This window comes from Callospermophilus lateralis, chromosome 2 (assembly GCF_048772815.1).
Source record: "Callospermophilus lateralis isolate mCalLat2 chromosome 2, mCalLat2.hap1, whole genome shotgun sequence".
NCBI lineage: Eukaryota > Metazoa > Chordata > Mammalia > Rodentia > Sciuridae > Callospermophilus > Callospermophilus lateralis.
The window spans coordinates 59,638,067-59,661,416 of record NC_135306.1 but is presented as its reverse complement, the minus strand read 5'-3'; the positions used below and the strand labels follow the sequence as shown (position 1 = coordinate 59,661,416).

Below are 23,350 nucleotides of genomic sequence, written 5' to 3'. Positions count from 1 at the left end.
TGTGACCCACTGCCCTAAGATCAAGAAAATTTCTCACATATCACATACTCAACTAATCATTGTTAGTATTTTTTTTAAAAAAATGATTAAATGGTGGCTAAACATGGGGCATACTAAAATGGGCTTATTCTCTGGGAAATTCTAATTTTTACTAATGACAAGGAACTATTGTCATTATTTTTTCTGAGATATGAAGCTATTACTTTCTTCAAATGTGTGACTTAAAAAAATACCAAATAAAATACTACTTGGGCACCTTTTGCTGAATAAAAATCCATTCTTCATTGGAAAAAGGCATACATTTAGAAATTAGATCAACATAGTTCCAAGCAGTTTTAGCACAGCAGAAAGTAGATCCTATCAGCAAACTGCAGCTTAGAATCCTTCCCTTTGATTAAATCAATCACTTTTTTGAAGCTGGAAAGGCAAGCTCAAGAGTTCAAAAGAGCTAAATATTCATCTTTTTTAAAAAGCAAAATTTTAATAGACTTAAGGTCATTTCATTACAATTAATTTCTTGATGTCATTTCTGCTTAGAAAAGTAAATAAACATTAATAGGTTTTAAAAATCCAGAACTTTATATGTATTTTTTAAAAGTAAAAAATAATAAATAAAACTAAAATAGACTAAGATAAACCCAACATTTAAAAAACAAAGACACCTAATTTCAGGGCTTACCTGTGCATCTGCCAGCATGACATCCTTCAGCATGGGCTGGCCCTTGGGCTCACCATTTTCCATCCTCACATAATGGACCTGGTATCCTCTTATCTGGCCATGCTGTTTATTGGGCACAGGTGAGCGCCATGAGACTTTAACAGATGTTGAGTTGACAGCCTCTACCTCGACTTTTCGAGGAGGACCACTAGGAACTGGAACAACATCATCGGATAAAAGAAAATTATAGGCACTTGTCCCACCCAGTGAGAGCATTTTGTTTACTTAAAAATGGGTAGACCCCACTATGTTTCCTTTGAAGAATACAAACATTTTCAACCAATGAAAATGCTCAACCAATCTGCTCTACCTTTTAAGAAAAGATCAAAAAACATGACCAATGCAAAAAAACAAAATGGAAGAAAAAAAGAGTATCAGAGAAATAGAAAAACATGTAAAAAAAAAATGTACAAAAGCCAAGGAAGATGCTTTGAGGTCCAAAGCATTAAAGAACAAAGAGTATTGCATTGAAATAATAATAAAAACTGATCGTTGATTGTTGTGTGTTTAAAGGTTTCTTTTTTTTAATAGTAGAATAAAAAGATTCTTGATTACATGGATTATCTTCTTTTTCTCATATCAAAGGTATTCCAAATGACAGATGCCAAAAACTGAATGTCGAGCATCATTGTCTCTGAAATATGCAAGACCAAAAAAAAGGCAACAAGAAGATAAGAAGGCAGTTTTGAAAAGTTAACTTCAAAATGGAAAAGAAGTAATTACAAAAAGTCAAGAAAAACTCCGAAGACTTTAGATGGAGGTACAGAGAAAGGCTGGATTGCAAGATCATAGGAGCAAACTGTCCTTTTAAAAGGAAGAAAATTATTGCATTGAGACTGGGGGGGAAAAATCCCAGGATGCAGCAAAAACAGGTCTTTGGCAAAAAGATTGAAGTAACAGCAATGCTGGGTAAAAAGCTGAGCAGAGAAAAATGAGTAACTGTTAGCCTATCAAAAGACAGCAGACCAAGACTGTGTCAGAAGGGTGCAAATTGACGGAGCGTAGGCAACATACCATCTTCATCCGTTCGAATCAACACGGATAAGCTCTCAGGGCCAGGGCCGACATCTGTGTGGGCAGTCACAGTGATCCGGTATTCAGTCCATTTTTCCAGCTGTTCCAAAAGGTATTTGGTAGTGTCCGAAGGAATTCCCAAAACCTCGTGAGGCTTGTCATCTTCCCCATCCACTGCAGTATACTTGATGGAGTATTCAGTAATAATGCCATTCTGTTTTTCCACTGGTGGAGGTTGCCAACTTACCAAAATACTAGTGGAACTTGGGCTGGTGCAACTAATATCTTGAGGAGGAGCTGACGGCTCTTATTTTGGTAGTGAGTTAAAGGAGGATTTGAGTGAAAGGACAGGAGTGGTTGGAAAAAAAAAATGATAAAACAAAAGAAAAGGCAAAAATAAATAAACAATAAGGGCAACAAAACAAAAATAAGGCTTTGAAACTTAAAGTTTTAAAGATAAATTTATGTACCTTGGCTTAGTAATATGAATAAACCAAAAAAATGAATAAATGATAAAAAATAAATTGTTAAATAATGAGTGGGGGGAATACATGAAAATGAAACCTTGAGATAATAGAGTCTCAAATAAAATTACCTACCTGAGATTTAAAATTCTTCTCCTACACCAATCCCTCATTATCCCCACCGCCCCCTATACTGACTATCCAGTCCTCCCCCAAGCTGCAAATAATGTTAATTTTTTTAACCTTGAGATTTTCATGATGATTCACTGATGCCATTTCATGCTCTCACTTCTACATTCTAGAATGAGGACAATTCATATACAATATACAATCATGAAAGGATTCACATGGGGGGAAATTTATAATAACTTCTAGGTACCCTGCCACTAGTTCCAATGAAAACGAAAGAAAAGCCCAACAAACATAAAAAAGGTTCACCCTATATCTAAAAAAAAGTCTGCATGACCGGTTTTAATGAAAAATGTTAACCTGACATTGATCATAGCCCAAATACAGTGAGCATGCAGAATCAATAAAAGATGAGAATGCACAGTCCAAGGTTTACCTACCCGAGGGTAAGGTCAGTCTTGTTGATTCTGACTGTAACTTGTACTTACCCTATGTCAGCTTTCAGCTTTTTTATTATAACTCTTCTTGAGACACCATTGCTAATAAAAAATTAGATCCCACCAGCAAATTTTGGTAAAATCAGTAATAATCATCTATCCCTTTCAAAATGTCAATAAATGCCATTAAAAAGACTTACTTAAAAAAATCCAAGAATCATCTGGAAAACATATGACTTATGTGCAACATCTCTTTCATTGTGTGCATAATTAATCATATAAAGTGGTTTTATGTAAGAGTCAAAAGTTACACTTTTTAATGCCCATTCTAAAATAAACTAGTCACCTTCTGAGCAATTATTTCCATTAAATTAGGCAAACATTATTATTTGAAAAAAAATTAAAAATCCACAAAGGTCAACACAACTACTTTCATCAATTATTCTTAAAGTTAATAATGTATCTTCCTATGGATGACAAACAAGAACATATAGTGTGTGTGTATGTATAGAACTATATTGCATATATATATATATTAATTTATATATATATAATTTATATATATTTTTTTATATATATTAATTTATATATATATTAATTTTTTGTATTTAAATATCATTTGGGGATATTCTTAGCCTTTTTTTTTTGAGAGGTATGTCTTGGCATGTTGCTCAGGCTGGTCTTGCACTCCTAGACACAAGTGATCCTCTTATCTCAGCCTGCTAAACACCTGGGACTATAGGCTGCCACTATGGCAGCAAGACTGTAAGTCTAATTATTATGGAATGCAAAGTATATTAAATTGTTTGGAGGATTATGGCTCTCTCTGAATCTATGTGCCTTAAGTTCATCATTATAGTCAATTAAAATAAAAATCTTCTATTTGACAAAAGAAATCCTATGTGACAGCCTTCTCAATTTGAAATAAAAAGATTTGCAAAATCACTAAAGTATTATTTTTATTGATTCTGACTCCAAGTTCTTATATCTTAAACTATAAATCTATATATTAGGTGTGGTCATTATCATAGTAAGTTGTTGGTCATATAATACCAGGAACTCATTTGTAATTCTTTTTTAAAAGGGTTATGTGGTTTTCACTAGACTGCTACCTTCAGACCTCCTGGTCTATGAAATTAAACTCAACACTATTTGAAACTTACTTTAATAGAGTAGGTACCATTTTCATGCAACTACAAAAATTTCATTTTATATCTATACATGTATTTGTGTAAAAAAAAAGTTAAGACTTGCGAACCATGCAAAATTAAATACTGAAGAATGTAACATTTCTTTTAACTAAATGCTCAATTTTAAGAAATTACCTTGAATAATACTATTTATTAGCCTGTCTGAAATCCAAAGCAGATATCCAGAAACTTCATTAATTTACAAGTGTCAGTTTTATGGGGATTCATAATCACTACTAGATTAGACCACAGTATTCTAATACTCCTCATATTAATAATCATGTTTTAATTGAGAGAATATGAATGTTATCAACACATCCTGAAAGGTTTGAAATGTCTATAGAAAATGAAGTGATAAAAGAAGTTTGTATATGAAAGGAAACTAATCTTTTAAAATACATAAATTTCAATTTGCTGTTAGTTCTAAATATGAGGTCAACAGCATCCCCTTGACAAAATTCATATTGAGATTTATCTACTTTATAAGCTACCATGTCAAAAAGCACAGAGAAAATATTAAACAAAACATATTAAGACAACAACTGTATTAAACTCTTCAATCCAAGGTAAATAGTTGTCTCTGATCCAACTATAGATACTTGCTATTAAAAAGCAAACAATAATATTGTGAGCCACCAAACTTTCCATCAAAAACAATGTCCTATGTAACACTTTATAAAAAATAATTTGTTCTGGGCACAATAAACCCCCATTATCACAAACAAAACTGTGCTTAAGGGTAAAAATTCCCAAAAGAATTCAAACCCAAGGAAACAAAATACAATTTAGGAATGTAAATGTTCTTGTGGTCCTTCTGGTTTTATTCAATTTCTCTGAATACAGATTTTCTATGTCTGTTCGCAATTTCCAAATGTACTACTTACAGATTTAATAAGAAACTAGTCGTAAGAGTTGATTGATCTTTTTTCTGAGTAGGAACAGATACTGAAATAATGCCTTGTTTCTTAGCAAAGGTAAAACTTATGTGCTTTCAAGAGATGAAAGCTGTGTATTTCACTCCATCTTTAGTTTGCTGTTCCTTTCCTGACTATTTTACAGTGTTTACAATCTCAGTTTTGCCTTATCACCCTATAATTCACTCCTTGGGGCCTGATCTAACAACTGCTTTCACTTTCTTTTTACCTGTGGAGGTCTACTAACTTCTCTCAAACACTTTCCATTGAGGACAGGAATTCCTTTATTTGGATCAAGTTTGAAAACAACATAAATCATCATGAGATGCTTATGATCACATAGATAACTGGCTAGTTAGCACATTAGCAGGGATGTTTTGTTGGTAGAGCCAAATGCCAGAAATATGTCCTAGTGAATAAAAAAGGGCAGAAAGTAAACAAAGAGAGACACCTACTTGATTGCATGGTTCTGGCTGATATTTCAGCCGTCGAAGCACCGAGGCCTTGAGGAGAGCGTGCAGACAGACGGAAGTAGTACAGGCTATTTGGTCTCAACCCCTGTAGCCTGTATGATGTCCCTGGCTCGATGGTAATTCGTTGCTATGAGTAATAAGAGTATTTGATCATCTTCATTAAGATTCATTCAAATTATTTTTTGTTGTTATTGTTTTTTTAAATTTTTAAATTTGTTCTAATCAGTTATACATGACAGTAGAATGCATTTTGACACACTGTATACAAATGAAGCATAACTTCTCATTCCTCTGGCTGTACATGGTGCACAGTCACACCAGTCATGAAATCATATATGTATATAGGGTACTGATGTTGATCTCATTCTACTGTCCTTCCCATCCCCACAGCCCCACCCCACCTCCCCCCTGCACAAGATTCATGCAAATGTTTTTTAATCACACTGTAACATTGGACTCTATCATCAGAATTATAATGTTATCAAAATAGCACAAAAAGAATCCGAAGTGAGCATCAAGGACTATATTTTTATTATATAATAAAATGTCATGGTTTAAAAAGCAAGTTTCTTTAAAAGATAAGTAAAGCATGGAATAACCAAAGCCTGAGGTCTTTCTAATGTCAGCAATGTTATGCAAATCCATCAGATAAGAGGCAGACTGAGAGGCTGACACTCAGGAATGTGTTCTACTCAAAAGATGTGTATGCTGCTGTGACACAAACCACAAGAGAAAGTGACACCTGCCTCAATAATAGAAGATGCCAAAACTGTGTCATCTTCTCCCATACATAACTTTCTACAGACTAAACAGGGGTATAAAAAAATATAACCAGAAGTAGCAATAGTAATTGCCAATACAATATACAAGATGTTGCCACAAAAGAGATAAGAATTCCCCAAGTTCTAATAAGATAAATATCAGACATTAGTCACTAAAGAAAGTTGAATAATTTTCATTGAAACCATATCACCACTCCAGGTTCATTCAAAATAATGAGAAATTCCTTTTTATGAATATAAAACCTACATATAGAAAACATATATATTCAAACTTTATATATTTTAACATTATCAAGAGAGATTTGAAATAAGATTTATCTTATTGAAAGGCTACATCTGTTACATTTTATGCTTAAAATTTGCCATTGAATTTTAGAAAAAATATAGTTGTCCATGAGTAATCAACCTTGGATTGAACACTAGCTTGTAGTAAACTTTAAAATGCAAGCAAACATGTAATCTAGTAATGGCATAAATTATCTTAAGGCTTTTATCAAATACTGTTTGCTAGTCACACAAACAAATCAGTCAAGGGGAATTCAAATATAAAACTAAAGTAAACATCCCTAGGGTATTCTGGCTTGCAAATATAAAAGCTCTCAAAAATTTTAGATTCATTAAACAAGAAAAAAATTCCCTAAAATTTGTAAAGCACAGAAGGTGTGCCAACATTTAAGCATCCATAATATTCTCAAAGGAACTACCATTCTTTTTTAACTATTTGAATTTATTCAGGTTTGTTGGTGGGGAAGACTTAAATTTTAATGCTAATTTATACCTTATAGAAAACACAGCTCAAGTTGTTATCATGAGTACACTGTCATCTTATATTCAATTATGTAATTTTTGAGTGCTTAATTTATATTGGCTTTGTAAGATAATTCTAAGAGCAATACATTGAAAAAGTTTTTTTTTTTCTGAGATTCTGCTCAATTTAAAGTGATAGAATAAATATAGAAGTTTATAAGATCAGATGAATTTAGTATAGCATTTCCAATGAGTTAGTTTATAATAATCATTTAACATGCAAGTTTTAAAAAATTTATTCCTTGTTACAATTTGGGGATAATTCAGCTTTTTGAAGACTTTTTATTAGACAATGAATGCTAAGAGTTCTAATAAAATGACTTATAAAGATTGAGTTCTCAAATAATATTTCACCAACACCTTTGTCCTAATATTCCCTAATGGATTTTACAATAAAAAGGGAAACATATTCATTATGATTACATATTCCTATTCTAAGAATGTTCCATTTTTTTCCAGGTCTGAGTATCAAATGCAGGACTTTGTACATGCTAGGTAAGTGCTCTACCACAGAGCTATACCTTCCACCCTTGCTGTAACTTAATATCTGTTTCTATCATAAATGCAAGAGTGCGATCCCAGAGGCAGTAGACAATGATTAAGAACACCTGGAATCTATCTTCCCCAATTCACATCCACACTCTGTAAGTCAGTAAGTACTATTGGGTAAATCATTTAATTTTTTTCCTCTGTACCTGCTTTGTTATAAGGACAGTGTTGTTATAAGGGTTAAATGAATTAAGATGCGAAACTCTTAGTACAGTGTCAGTTAATATAAGTACTCATTGTATTGACTTTTGGTTCACACTTTCAATAATCCACTATCATTGTAGTTGCACAGCATACTAAACCTTTACACACACACACACACACACACACACACACACACACACATATATATTCATATCAAATACTTTTTAGTGTACTAACAGACATTTACTATGGGGCATCTTTTTCTAAAACCAGTCTGGACTAATGAACAAATCCATTTCTTCAGTGATTTTTATTAGTGTGCAGAACTCATTCAATCATGTAACTCCACATTGATATAAATAATATAAAAGATAAAGGAAGTCCCCAAGTTTTATGCCTATCTATTCTTCTCTGACCTTTACCTCTGTAATATGAATCTTGGAAACCTAAATGGAAAAGCATCCCAGTAGGAGCAATGATTTTGTTTTTCTTCCCCAGAACATTTTTGCCCCCCCCCCAACCTGTTTTTCTAAGTCAAGTTCCTCTTATAATGAATAATTTTTCTCCATGAAGGTCCTCTACAGCTGTCCGACCAAGACCCTCAACAAGTCCATGGAGGTAAAGCAGAAGCCCCAAGGCAACAAATAACAATGTAGGTGAGAAGCATGGTCTTACCTCCTCACCATGCTCTCCATCCTTGTAGACCAGTTCATAGCTGGCGATGGTATCAGAACGTGGAGGTGTCCAGGACAGCAAAATGCTTGTTTCAGACTCAGGTTCTGCTTTGAAGTTCAGTGGCTGCCCTGGTACTAAAAATAGGGAGACAAAGGATTGAATTCACCATCACCAAGAGTAGTCCCAAAGCCTTCCCAAGCACATCTGCCTAAACCTTCAAAATATATCTACCTGCATAATAAGCTTCATGAGACCTGGATAACTTGTACTGTCCAAATTAACCTCTTTGTGTACAGCTCATTTTTGTCCCTCCAAAGTTCAAGAATGTGATAAATACTATCCTTGTCCTTATAAGCAGTTTAATATGTACACAGATGCAGGAGAATTTAAAAGTACATTATGTATGTATGTCTCTGGATTCAATTTTAAGGACAATAAAATGATAAACTTTTAATACTATTGTAATAAATGAGATTACTTACACAGTGCCATGTTGCAATATTTAAAACAAGTGCTAAATACATAAAAGTTGTTATTTATAACTCAGGGAAACTTATTCTCTAGCACTACATGTATTATTCAAGCTTATTTCCAGTTAGTTTTATAAAAATCTCACCTTTACTCCATTAACAAACTACAGGAAACCAAAAATCACCTAGTATTTTTCTTACCAACTCACATTTTGAAAAAGAGATGAAAATGGAGAAATGAAGAAAAAAAAAAACCCCACACCAATAATTATAACTACTTCTCTTGTATTATATTAAATTGTTTAAAGCATTAGACACAATACAAACATAATAGTTCTTGCAGTGGCATGGTAACAGAGGTTTTCTATAATTCTCACATTAGTCACATAATCTATGTAATAGATATAATTCAGTAAAGCCACCTATCAGAATTAATGAGAACAGGAAGTGTGTTCAATTTATGGCACCTTATTCAAGGAAGTTTTACTAACCCAAACTTCCTAGTCAATATCTAACCATCTTATGGTTCCCTATCCATTAAACATAAAACTGATGTATGTCAAGGTATTACTAACACATCTAGGTATATTAAATTGCTCTTCAATGATTTCGCTGATTGGCTGTGATTGGCACAAGCCTTGGCAATTGCTAAGTATTTTAACCAATGCCGTGGATATTATATTGTGTTTCCATATGCAAGACCTGAACATATGTCCAATTCCCCACAAGTTCACCTGAGAATTCCGTGTGTATTTTATTAAAAAAAAATACTTCACACCAGAAGGGAAAGAAGTTCTAAAGTATGCTTTCTGGCAAGGTAGGCATAAACATTCTAAGACACATATATAAACTAATATAATTTTTAGCTAAAATATAACTTTTAAAATAATGCTCGAAGTATCATTTTGTAGAAAAAAATATACACAGAAATACATCGTTCTTTTTCTTTTTACAGCCATGTCTCTGTAGTCTGACTAAGGGGGGGGGATAAATAGAAGCCCTTCATTTAGAGATTGTAAATCTAAAGGGGTCTCAGAGTGATTACTGGGGTCCCTGGTGACTATTCTATCCCTCTGCCTGTTTGTCAGCCTGCATCTGTGTGTACTCCATAGGGTTCAGGGACACACTCATGTTTGTACTGATGCAGCCACAAATAATCAGTGTCTTATATTTCTATTTGCCTTCCTTATCTTCTATCACAAGCCTTGTGATTTCTCATTAATTTGTTGCCTCCAGGAACTTATTTTCTGAACAGTGTATCAAATTTTTTTTTTTTCAAGTATGTCCCCAGAGGGTAACCTAAGACAATCATTCAAATTGAGAGGAAAAGATAAAAGATAAAAAGATCAAGGAGCAAGAGAGAGAAACAAAGGGGAATTAAAAATAGGCAAATCACCAAATAAAAATAAATAAATAAATAATAAATGTGTGTGTGTATGTGTGTGTATATATATAAATATAATTTCTAAAAAGGGAATTACCAAAGGCAACAACAGGATCAACAAAGGAAGCCAGGAAAAATCAGATGGGAAAATTATGATTGGATTATAATATCTAGATGACGAAAGAGTTTTTCAGCCTAAAAATACACAAACAATCATGTGTATGTAGCTACTCATATTTCTCTACTTTTATTTTTTTCTTTCCCCTAATTTCCACAATTCTGGGAAAGAAAGCCTGTGTTAACTCATCACTCAAACCAAAGTGGAATACAGTACAATGTCAAGTATTAGAACCATGTACAATATTGAAGGGCTACTCTCAAGAAAACAAAGGTTTTTTTTTTTTTTATGAATTTCCTCCCTGTCCAATGCTAAAAATAAACAGACACTGATTGAAAACATCTTGGAAACCTAATTAAGTTTTCTTATTTAAACTGTTTACTTTTTGTTTTTAATTTGTCTTGAACAAATTCCTAGTTAGTCTCAATGTTTCATTCTTATTTAGTGACACAAGCTTCGTCCAACCTTCCGTTTGGTTCTATTAGGAGTCCCTTCCTTCTTAATAATGAATCAAATGAGCATATCAAAGTCTCAGAGGGTGAACCGTCATTTCTGTTTTGTTTTACTCTTGGACAAAGTAATTGTTGACTAGACGAATTGATGTTAAGATTCTCTATCTAACATGCAGAGGTTTAGAGAGAAAAATCATTTATTAGATTTTAAGCTTGTAGTAGAAACACACATGCCTAGAGGTATCAGGCAAATAATTAAATGAGTAAACATACTATATGGGGCCTCAAACCAACAGGAGAGTAGCTTCCTCACCTGATCAGGGATAACAGGTCAAATTCAGTGCCTGCAGGTGTCTGCCTTGTACAACATGAGTCAAGTTTTCCCCACCGTCTGATTTTTTTTTCCAACAGAAATTGCTAAGAAATCTTGTAGGCAAAATTTTCCAATTTTTAATGATTTATTATTAATTAATTTTGAAAAAAAAACTGCATAGGGTAAAATTTGTCTGTAGACTAAATTCAACATATGGATCAAATGGCTTAAATTATCTTTTTATTATATGAGGCTTGAGGGCTACTCAAACTTTCTTGGGAATTGAAGATCTACATAAAGATTTCATTCATTGGCATTTTGTTATATTGGAAACAACTAACATAAAACTGAGCACTCAAGAAAAAAACTAAGATTGTCAAATGAATGGATATATATTTTTACTTACAAAGTAGTCTTAATGATCATACTATAGATATACAGGAAAACACTTTAGAGGACTCCAGACTTTCACATTTGGTTTCTTAGCACCACTTGGGAGACACAGTGAATAGTTTCTTCATCAGTCAACTGAATTATTATACCAAACACTAAAGCTACAGAGGTTCTGTTTTACATTAATACTCATGCTTTTCTTTATATGTTTTATATATATTTATATAAAACATATACATAATTATGAACATTTATATATAAACTTACTTATATGCATATTTACATATCCCTTATGATCTCAGTCTTGCATATTTATATACATATGTGTATCTTAAGCTCTCAGTCTTTAAACTTTACATTTATTTGTATTCTTTTATAGTTACTACTTCTTTTTTTTGTCTTTTTACATGTACTTTTTTTTTGCATTACAATTCTTACTACACATATATGCCACAATTTTTCATATCTGTTTGTATATAAAGTATGTTGACACTCAATTTGTGTCCTCATACATGTATTTCAGATAATGATGTCCATCACATTCCACCATCCTTGCTAATCACCTGCCCTCTCCCTTTCCCTCCCACCCTTCTTCCCTATCTAGAATTCATCTATTCTTCCCATGCTCCCCCTCCCTACCCCACTATGAGTCATTTATTTGTTGACTTGTTCTTCTTTTAAAGAATGAACTCCATGCAATTAACTTTCCTCTTAGAACTGCTTCCATAGTGTCCCATAGATTTCAATATGTTGTGTCTATGTTCTCATTTACCTCTAAGAATTTTTCAATCTCCTCCTTGATGTCTTCTGCAAAAACACATTGTTCATTCAGTAGCATATTGTTTAGTCTTGAGGTGTTGGAGTAATTTTTATTTTTTCTTTTGTCATTGATTTCCAGTTTCATTCCATCATGATCTGATTAAATACACAGCAGTATCTCTACTTTTCTGTATTTGCTAAGAGTTGCTTTGTGACATAGTATATGGTCTATTTTAGAGAAGAATCTATGTGCTGCTGAGAAGAAAGTGTATCCACATGATGCCGGTTGAAATATTCTATATCTGTCAGTTAAGTCTAAGTTATTGATTATATTATTGAGTTCTATAGATTCTTTATTCAACTTTTGTTTTGAATATCTATCCAGTGGGGAGAGAGGTGTGGTAAAGACACCCAAGATTATTGTGTGGTGATCAATTTATATTATTTTATAGTTACTGCTTTTATAGTTACTACTTTTTTCTCCGAGTACTTTATTTACCAGTTTTTCTGTGTTGTAACATTTCCCTCACTGATTAACTAAACACCAATTATATGATAAAAATATGAGATCCTTGAAACTTAAAAGGAAATAAACAGACTGCATCTAGAACATTGAAAATAATCTCTCCACATTAAAAAGATGTGAGAATACTGACCATGCGCAAAATGTACAATCAAATATGGAAAGCTAAAATGAAAATGCAGTACAAATTTTTCTTTAAAATTACATTTTAAAAATCATGATGTCCTGTACATTCATGTGCTCTTTCTTGGTTACTTACTGATAGCCACAAGGAAACAAAAATATGAGCTGTCAAGTCCTTAAAAATGAGATTATAATCCTATTGATAAATGTCAAGTAGTTGATTATTACTACAATTATATTCTACATAAATATCTGAAGGCTTCTCAGTGACAAGATGAAGACAGACTGAGAAATGCATGAAAAATCCTTTATTTCATTTGAAATGCTGATATATTAGAAGGGATCAATGTTTGAGTGAAACTTAGGTAATATCTCCAGATAAAGCCTGTCACATATTACATTGCTAAACTACAATTTTATCTTGACATGTTATAAATATGAAATATTACCAAAGATACTAGAAAACCTATTATTGCTAAAAGAGCTAATACTTTAACAAGGTACATATTTAAAAATGTGTTTACCTAGCATATTGATAAATGATAATAATAACAATAAAAGCAACAGCCAGAATTATGGTTGTAGTAAAACCAAATTCAAAACAAAGAATCATCTGTAAGTGCCAAACATATATCACTGACAAAATAGGTACTTAACATATAAGCATCTGTACAAATCTTACTGCCAACTGTCATTAACTATAAATAAGAAAAAGTTAAATTTTATTACAGTTGTATTTACATCCAGTGCTCCTATACTCATTGCTGAAATGATTCAGGGAGCAGTTACACTGGACTCATAATTTTGATGACTTGAAGCAGTGTTTTTCTAGTTTGCTTATATGGCCTGTTGACATAACCAATGTAATGATTTATACCTTTGTGGAAATCTAAAACACAGTATTTATAAATGTCACAGTCTGTATTTCAGTACTTTTCCAATTTCCAGAATATGTACAATGCACTTTAAGTAAATTTTTAAAATACTTAAATTTGATATCACTGTTTATATGGTAACTATATGCAATTCTTTATCTTTTCCAGGACTATCATGTGAAAGTGTACCCACGGATATCAGTAGACTTTTTCCAATAATCTACAAAATGTATAGAAGATATGCTTTCTGAAGAATGCTCAAAGGGATCTAAGATTTAGAATGCTTTCAATTACTATAAATATCAAACATTTACTTTAATGCATTAGATTTAAAGTATAATTTGTTAAATTTCTTTATCAGACTTTTATTTGTGCTTCTTCTGTAAACTATAGTTACAGAATATTCCTATTATCTACATAAGAAAATTACAGGATTTCCCTTTCTTTCCTGAATGTGTTTTCTAAAATTGAGTACACCTTCATAGCACAATATAAATGTCTTCCTCCTTAGTGGCCACATATCCCCATCTATTCAAGGTAAACTACTTGGAAGTGACAGTCTTGCCAAAAGTTAGATTTATGGAAAATTTGAAAGATTGATCCTTATTTCTAGAAAAAAATCATCTTAACCAAAATCTTTTCATTTTTAAAAACATTTAAAGATTATTTTAATATAGTCAACCCTACTAACATTCACCCTTGAGGAGAAATGCTTTGTTGAGGGCACTTCAAAATAAACTTTTTTGATTTTCTATACTTCTATAAACACTGCAAATAAATTTATAACATTCCTCAGTTTCTATCAATCAGCATGTGAATTATTTAAGATATATCCAAAGTGATGACTTTCTCTTAAACTCACTTTGTTCTCAAGTGCTGTTTTTTCTGAATCTTATTGTAACAAAACTAAGAATGCAAGTGTGAGGAATTAAAGATAAGAAAGTGAAATGAGCACCTGTTAGGCACAGAAGTCATCAAAAATGCACATTTTTGTGTGTATGTAATTAAAACATACTTAAATTCACACACATTTTAGAACTATAAATTTCTTCAGGCTTAGAAGAGATAAAATTGCTGTGGAAATATTCATATTCTCTACAGGAGTATTTTATAACTGTTTTATGTTCTTGTACAGCAATGATCCTAAGAATTAGCTAGTCAGCAATAAAGAGAAAGGGGAAGCTCAGCATTAATTACATCAGAACTAACATCATTGTATTTGGCAGGTGTCCACTAACATCAAATGGCCTTTGTTAATTAAGCCTATAGAACAGATCAAATCAGTGAGCTATTTTGGAGGGCTTTCTTAGCCTATTGATCTTGGCAAGCCCAAGTCACTATGTCATCATATATCTTCTCAATCAATGAGCATTAAAGGTACGACTATTATGGAAGGTTCTTGGAAACACCTTAATGTAAAAAAGAGTGAGTCAAACACAGATTGAGAACTATTCTAACACATCCATGACCCATTCCTCTTGATTTTCTAAATTGTGCCATTAAGTGAAATCAGCCCTTGCAAAAATAGAGTCCTTGGAACACATCAACTCAGTTGCCCCTTTCATAATATTACTTTCAGTGAATTTTGATTCAGGGTTATATTTTGCCTGCTGGTAATATTTTAAAAAATTGAAATGTACTGTTTAAACATCACTTCCATATTTTTCACCAACCTGTGACTGAAGACATTAGTGTATGTCATTCAATGTTTATGTGTCCAGAGAATTTGTACGTTTTGATTTAATATACTTTCAGGAAAACATGGGTTTCATAGGTAGCTAACTCCTCCTCTGTCTTTTGAAAATAAAGATTTAAAATACTGCAGATTTTTTAATGTTTTTTAACTAAAAAAAAACATTGATAGAACTTGATAGAAGTTTATTTTTATTTATTTATATGTGGTGCTGAGAATTGAACCCAGTGCCTCATACATGTTAGGCAAGCACTCTACCTTTGCGCCACAACCCCAGCCCCAATACTCTAGATTTCTATGTTTAAATTGGTGGTTACAAACCTTATAGCAAATTTAGTGACTGAGTATAGCAAACTTTTTATGAAAAAGCAAAAAAAAAGCTACTTCCTACAACTTTCAAATAAACTTTTTCATATCTCCATGTTTCAATGAACTTTTAATCTAGTATAATCTAACAGCCACCTCAAACATTTCAAAAATAAATTACATATAATTCTTAAAGGCATAAATGATAATTTGTGTTTTTCTCTCCTTCCTCTATTTTTTTCAACATCTACTAGGCAAAAACACTAAAATTATGTCATTAGGAAATTCTTAATTTGAAAGATAATGATAGTTAAAAATTTCCAGGGTCCCTGCATTAAATTCTTCAATTCCATTAAATAACTTTATGATGGAAGACAAGTATCCAAATCTTCTTCTTCCCCTCTTTGGTCTGGGAAAATTATTCATCATCAAATGATAGCTGCACATCTATCCAAAGTGCATGTCTTGAGAATATATGTAAGTTCTGAGCATCGTGATCAGTCTATAAATTATCTGTTGTTATTATTGTTATTATTATTATTATTGTCTAATAAAATTATAGCATATTTCTGTCCATTATCTAACTTACAGTTCTGGTATAGTTAAACTATAACAGAACTATACCAAAAAATTTCAATGTTGAAGTCTCAATGCACAGAACATCATACAGTGACAATATTGAATATGTGATCATTGCAGTTCTAGTTATTTCATATGAGGCTATTAGGATGAGTCCTTATCTATTACGATTGGTGTTCTTATAGAAAGGAAGTTTGAACACATACTTGCTTATAAAGAGAAAACCATTTGAAAAGGAAGACACAGCTCAGATGTTGTTTCCAAAGCCAGGGAACTATCCTCACACCAGCAGAAGTTACGAGAAAGGTATGAAATATATTTCCCTAAAAGCCCTCAGAAGGAAGTGAAAACTTGATTTTGGACTTCTAGGCCTTAGAACTGAGACAACTGATTCCTACCATATAAAACACTCAGTATGTGGCACTTTGTTACAGCAGCAGTAGAAGACAAATACTACCACCAAATTCTTTAGGCTGCTCATTATTTTTTTAATATTTATTTTTTAGTTATAGGTGGGCACAATATCTTTATTGTGCTGAGGTTCCAACCCAGAGCCTCACACATGGTCGGCAAGCACTCTACCTTTGATCCATAATCCCAGCCTAGGGTGCTTCTTATTATTGGAAAGAAAACTGAAATTCAGAGAGAATATATTATGGTTTGGATCTTAAAATCCTCCCTGAGGGCTGGGGTTGTGGCTCAATGGTAGAACACTTGCCTAGCATATGTTAAGGCTCTGGGTTCAATTCTCAGCACCACATATAAATAAATGAATAAAGAAAATTTAAAAAGATCCTCCCTGAAAGGCCCATATTCCACATAGGTGGTGCTAATGGAGATTGCAGACCCTTTAGGAAGGAAGTCGTCATTTCATTGGCTGTATGCCTTTGAAGGAGCTACTGGAACTGTCTCTTTCTCCTCCATTTCCTGGCCACCATAAGGTGAATAGCCTTGCTCCTTCATGAACTCCCTAGCATGACACCCTGCACAGATTCTAAAGCAAGGGAGACAGTGGACCATGAGCTTAAACCTCTGACACCATAAGCCAAAAAAATCATTTCCTCTTTTTAAGTTGTTTATATCAGATATTCTTGTCACAGCAATGGAAAGCTGATTAACACATGAAATAACTTCTCCAAGGTCACAGAGCCAACTAAGGGGAGCTTGAGTTTCAAGCACCAAGGATGTTAAAACAACAACAACAAAAAACAAAACAAAACAAAACAAAACAAAAAAAACAAAAACCCACAGCTGTAAAATTAGAAAAACTTAAAGTGGAATATGCCTCCCATATACTTACTTATCATCATTTAATGGTCATGGATCAGCTAAAATATCATGAGAAATAATCTCAGTTGACTACTTTTAGTCAAGGAAAAAAAACAGAACAAAATTCACAGATTTCTACATTTTCTAATGAGAAGCTTTTATGATAAAATCAATCTATAATATTTTTCTGCATATTAATATAGCAAATAAATACAGGCAAGTTGCAAATGGCAAGTAGGGAAGGGACATGGATGATATTTGGTACATTTGTAGTAAGACATTTTTTATAGTTAGTTTTGGTTCACTGTAGTAGTGAAAACAGTAAATCCATGAACAAGCCAGAGAGAACCAAATAACACTCTGAAAATGAAATAAAACCAGGCCGGCTATAAATATGCTTTGAGATACTGTGTGCCAAGGACAAATAGTGAACACTCTGAGTCATATGATTCATAACTCCATGCCACGAAAATAAGTCTGTGGCTCAATGAAACACGGGTACCAGTGAAACCAGATAACAGTGTATTATCCAGTTCTAACACCTGAGAGAAGGTATTAACCCATCGCCAAGATTAGCAGTGAGTTATACCTACACATTAGAGATACTATCTCCAATAATGCAGTTCTGTGCAGATTCCTAGAACATGCCAAAGGCAAACTGCCAAAATGCTCATAGATTAATGCACGTTTACAAGGTGCCAACACAATAAGAAGTCAAATGAACAGGTATCTGATGCTGAAGAATAAGCTTCGGAAGAAAGATAATTTATACTCCCAGTTCAAGGCAAAACTGATACTCTGAGTCAAATATCAGAGGTTTGATATCCTCTCAGAAAAGTAAAACCACTGGTAGGGCTAATATTTTCTCCATAAAATAGTTTGGTGTCTGCTCTAGCACCTCATAAAATGGGTGAATAAGGCCCCAGAAAATTGATTTGAGATTCTGCCAATTCAATTGTCTTTTTTCATCTATTGGGGGACCATACCGAGGGGAAAAAAAATTTCCAACCATTCAAATAATACTGATTTTTATAAAAAAAGTAACTTCCTGGAAAGCAAAAGTCATGTAAATATCCAAAGCCCGGAACAGTTTTAGTTTAAAGTTTATCTTGAATCACCCAATCTTATACAAATTAAAGAATTTCTGGAAACCATTCTATCAGAAGCACTGGTACAAAGTAGCAGAATTTTCTTATTTTGAATTGATGCAAGAAGAGGGCATTCATCATCTCATACAGAAAAATCTTCAACTCATTCTCACACAAATGAAAAAGAAATGATGCTTAAAACACACCTCTGTCTAACATGGTTTTTGATTTTCAGGCATCTCTGCCTATTCCTCTTTAGACATTTATCACAATTTCTGGATTTGAAGCTCTGACTTTCAAAACTTAAAATCATACTTTCTTTGTGACCTTCTCACCCTTACCTCCTCCTTCCTGCCCCATTTCCCATCCTGACCCTGACTTACCTCCTGTCTGAGTGATGACTTGTATGTCGCTTGAAAGAGGACCATCTCCAATTGAGGTAAAAGCCAGGACTTTGACAGAGTATGTTTTCTGGGGCACTAAGTTGCCAATAGTAGTGATTTGGCTGTCAGCTACATTGTGTTTCATCCAGTTGTTGACATGCTGCGTAGGATCCATTGTGTAATAAACTCTGTACCCTTGGATCTGTCCATTTGGCTCCTCAGGTTCCTTCCACTGCACCAAAATGGTGGTTGAGCTCAACATCCGTGCCTGTACATCCCTTGGGGCACTGGATGGTGCTTGCTCTGAGGTCTGTGTTAGCACAGGCTCACTGGGAGGTCCACGCCCAATGTTATTGACAGCAACAACCCTGAATTCGTAATCCGAGTAGGGGCTTAGTCCAGCAACACTGTAGCGTGTGGTTGCTACCCCATCAATTTCTTTGTAAGGTTCCTCAGAATTTTTAGGTTTATGCTGAATGATGTAGTAAGAGACAGGCTCAGGGTTCCCAGAGTCCCATGTCAGCGTGATGCTTGTGGCTGTGCTCTCCGTCACTACTGGAGTTCCTGGAGGTTTGGGTAAGGCTTGGGTGGAGAGAAAACATAGTGACTACCCGACTTCTCCACAATGTTGCAACAAGCTTAGTTATTGCAATGATAAAATTATTATTATTATCCTTTGCTTTAAACTTAAAGCAAAGGATAGTTTCTAAGTGGTCCAGAAGTGTGGTAAAACATACACAGGTGATGCAAATCCCATTTTTATCAGTAAGGTTTGACAGCATACTTTGGAGCTGGTATCCAAATCCAGCATTGATTTGCTAAGTGATCCTGGATATGTTCGTTAACCTCTCCTTGATCTGTTTTTTTTCATGTGAAAAATGGGAAAACTACATTACTGGAACTATATTAAACAGCTGAGTAACTATTTCATGGGTTTGCTGTGAAGATTAATGAGCTAATCTAGTAATCCTCAAAAAATGTAGATGCAGTTATTAGTATTTTTACACCAAAAGCTTGACCATTTAGTCTCCTTTGCTTCAAAAAACAAATTATACAACTAAGTATCAACACTGAAAAAGAACAAAAGGTAGAATATACTGAAATAGAATTGCTATGAAAAAAGTTCCCATATTCTTTTACAAACATAGGTCATAAGGAACATTACAAAAATTGTCTTATAAATGATCTAACCAGGAATTTTGAGATAGGGTTGGGGTTAAGTCTTTCTCTGGCATGTGTGAGGTCCTGGGTTTAATTTCCAGCACTACCCAAAAAGAGAAAAGAAAAAATAAATTTAGAGGTTAAAAAGAACTGTAATTTCAAATCAATGGGTTTTGTTTGTAGTTTGTAAAAATAAAGAAACTAAGATATATTTACAAGTCATTTTCTAAAATATGTTCTTGTCAATAAAAATTCTATGTTCTGTATCTGAGACTATAGCTACATGACAAACATTTGCATTTAAATCCATCTTTTAAGAGATCAAATTTTCTCCTTTTCAAAATGCTCTTGTTTAGGATATTAATCATCTATAATGGTAGCCTTCTATTTAAATGCTTTACTATACACCACAATTGCAAAAGGGGAATTCTACCAGCAGACTTTTTAGAGAAAACCAGGAAGGTAACATTCATATAAGCAGATCATTGTGTGGCTCTTGCAACACCTCTGCAATGGAACATTTTCCAGAGCAACAGGCTGGTACTGTGAACCTCCTGCTGTATTCCCCATACCTAGAAGACTGCCCCACACTGAGCAGGGTTTTAAGTGAGAATTGTCAAATGTCTGAGGAATGAGTTAGTACCCATTCTTCTATCTTCAAGCTCTCCCTTTTGTTTTGGTTTATTCATTATTTTACCTTCAAGATTCACCCTTAGGTTTTATTCATTTTTGAGGTAGAAAGGGCAGAGAATTGGCAAGAGTCAGAAAAACAACAACAACAAAAAAGTGGAAAAGATATTAAGTGTATTGTTATTCCTGCTTTTGAACTCTTTGAAGTGTTCAGCAAACCTTCAAATATTTAAAATTCAAATGGTTATTATGAAAAGAGGTGATTTAATATTTACATATTACTCTAAGAGCTACAGAATGATAATATTTGGCCAAGGGAATTTTCTAAGAATAATAAGACATTTCTTCAAATATTCTAGCCTAACAGTTTTCAAAGAACTGAATAATCCAGATTTCCCCTGTCTTTCTGAATTTAAGGTAAAAAAATATCACTATATAAACTTATATTTACTAATATTAACTGACATTAGCTTTTCTAAGTGGTGTTTATTGTCTTGGATTTATAATGTAGGATAAATAAGAGCATGGTTAATATTTTAAGGACACATGATACATTATTTTAAAGTGACAATAAATAGCTGGGCGAGGTGGTGTATATCTGTAAATATTGTGTTGAGGCAGGAGGACTGTAAATTCAAGGTCAACCTCAGCATCTTGTTAATATCCTGTCTAAAAATAAAAATTAAACAGATAAACAAAGGCCTGGGCATATAGCTCAGTTTTAAAATGCCCCTGGGTTTAATTCCCAGTACCAAAAAAATAAATAAATAAATAAATAAATGTTGATAATGTGTACTTTTACTCTCAAATCACAGTATTGATTATACATGGCATAGATTTGATACATATACTCAGTTGGAGATAATGACACCAATTATAATGTGTGTTGCATTTTCTTAAATTATACTTTCAAGAAAGGGAAGATAATTTGTGTTCATTCTGCAAAAATTCTAGACATTGCAAGAAACAAGTTACCCTCAGTATAACCCCATTTCCCAGTTTTCTAGAAAACAACTGATACTCCCACACATTCAATTTTTTTTAAGTTCAAAAGAGTCAGAAATAGTGTTTTAGTTGTATTTAGTAGAAGAAACAATTTTATGAGCATTTATCTATACAAATGGAAGGATAAAACTAAAACAGATGATAATGCTACTTGCATTTGATTTTTGTGGTATGGTCCATTAGAGCTCCTCTTATTAGCTCATGCTAATTTCAATGCTCTTTTTTTTCTCTTATGTTCAGAAACTTTAAACATTTAACAACACTTGTTTGGATTCTTCTTGGGACTCTGATCAAGTCTCTAGACTAGTATGAGGCTAGTAATAACTAGTCTTACCATAATGATCAACCAGGTCTAGCATTCCTGACTCTGCCAGGTTAGTGCCTGGGGGTGCCTGTTGTTGAATATTTTGACAATATCTTTAAGTTGTCAATGGACCTTTATTTATTTAGATGCAGTGCTGAGAATCTAATGCAGTGCCTCACACATGCTAGGTAAGTGCTCTGCCTGTGAGCCAATATTTTTAAGAAAGAATTTGCTTATCTAGGTATATATATACTATATAATTCCATTAGGTTCCACACATTTGAAACAGAGGAATGAACTGATTTAATTCATAATGCTGAAAACAGCTTTTCTAGGGACATTAGTCAGGTACCTTTTGTGTACCCAGATTTTCAATGCCTGACTACTGAGCATACCTTTGACAGTGATCTGTGCTATTGCTTCAATGACACCCAGTGTGGACATAGCAACACAGGTGTAATTTGCTGACTGTCTGACATCATTCAGTTCTAGGACATTTCTTCCTATTGGCATATCATCTTCAGGTGTCAGATCTTCTGCCCCCAACATCCACTTCACATAAGGCATTGGTGACCCCACTGCCACACAGGTGATATTAACACTTCCACCTGGCATGATTTCATGATTAGTGGGTGGGATAGAGAATCTTGGTGGGACACGGCGAACTGGAATAAAACACAAAGGAAGATGGTAACATATACAAGGCAAGAAGAAAGCGGCTTGCTAAACACATCACATGCACAGTACAGACACAATTAAACAACTGAAACATATCGTGGACCGTTCAAAAACAAAACAAAGAAAAGCTGTGGATAATACAGACCATACAAGTATGGTGTGTGTATGCACAGAAGAATTTATTTAGTTTAATCATTGATAACTTAGACACATTCATACAAAAGTTGATTCAGACCTACAAGGGCCCCACGAAAACTATCTACAAACTAACAATACACAAATATCATGCATAAGATCAACACAGAAACATATACATGCATGCATATAAAAACGGTTATATGCACGCATGTATATGCAGAAAGAGGGGCTGGAAGGTCACCAGCATCTGAGTTGACAACTAAAGCCAACTTTAGCGCTGTGCATTTCCAGTTGATGTGAATGTATGTGTGGGACCACACTGTCACATCCCAGCTCTAGAAAACATCTCCTAGAATACACTGAAAGTATAATTTATTTGCTTTCAGATTCAGAGTGGATGCAGCCTCAAA

The 23,350-nt window shown here is 33.5% G+C and overlaps 1 protein-coding gene across 1 annotated transcript in view; it reads right to left on the bottom strand.

Annotated features, from left to right (window-relative positions):
- Positions 1 to 23,350, bottom strand: part of Ptprd (protein tyrosine phosphatase receptor type D) — a 382,192-nt gene that overhangs the window by 158,603 nt on the left and 200,239 nt on the right. Inside the window, exons 6-11 of the mRNA XM_076845982.2 lie at positions 22,520 to 22,789; positions 19,025 to 19,606; positions 8,297 to 8,430; positions 5,322 to 5,466; positions 1,733 to 2,038; positions 680 to 873 (exon numbers count right to left, since the gene is read on the bottom strand). Of these exons, the coding sequence (XP_076702097.1) occupies positions 680 to 873; positions 1,733 to 2,038; positions 5,322 to 5,466; positions 8,297 to 8,430; positions 19,025 to 19,606; positions 22,520 to 22,789 (1,631 nt within the window). The remainder of the gene's footprint in view (positions 1 to 679; positions 874 to 1,732; positions 2,039 to 5,321; positions 5,467 to 8,296; positions 8,431 to 19,024; positions 19,607 to 22,519; positions 22,790 to 23,350) is intronic.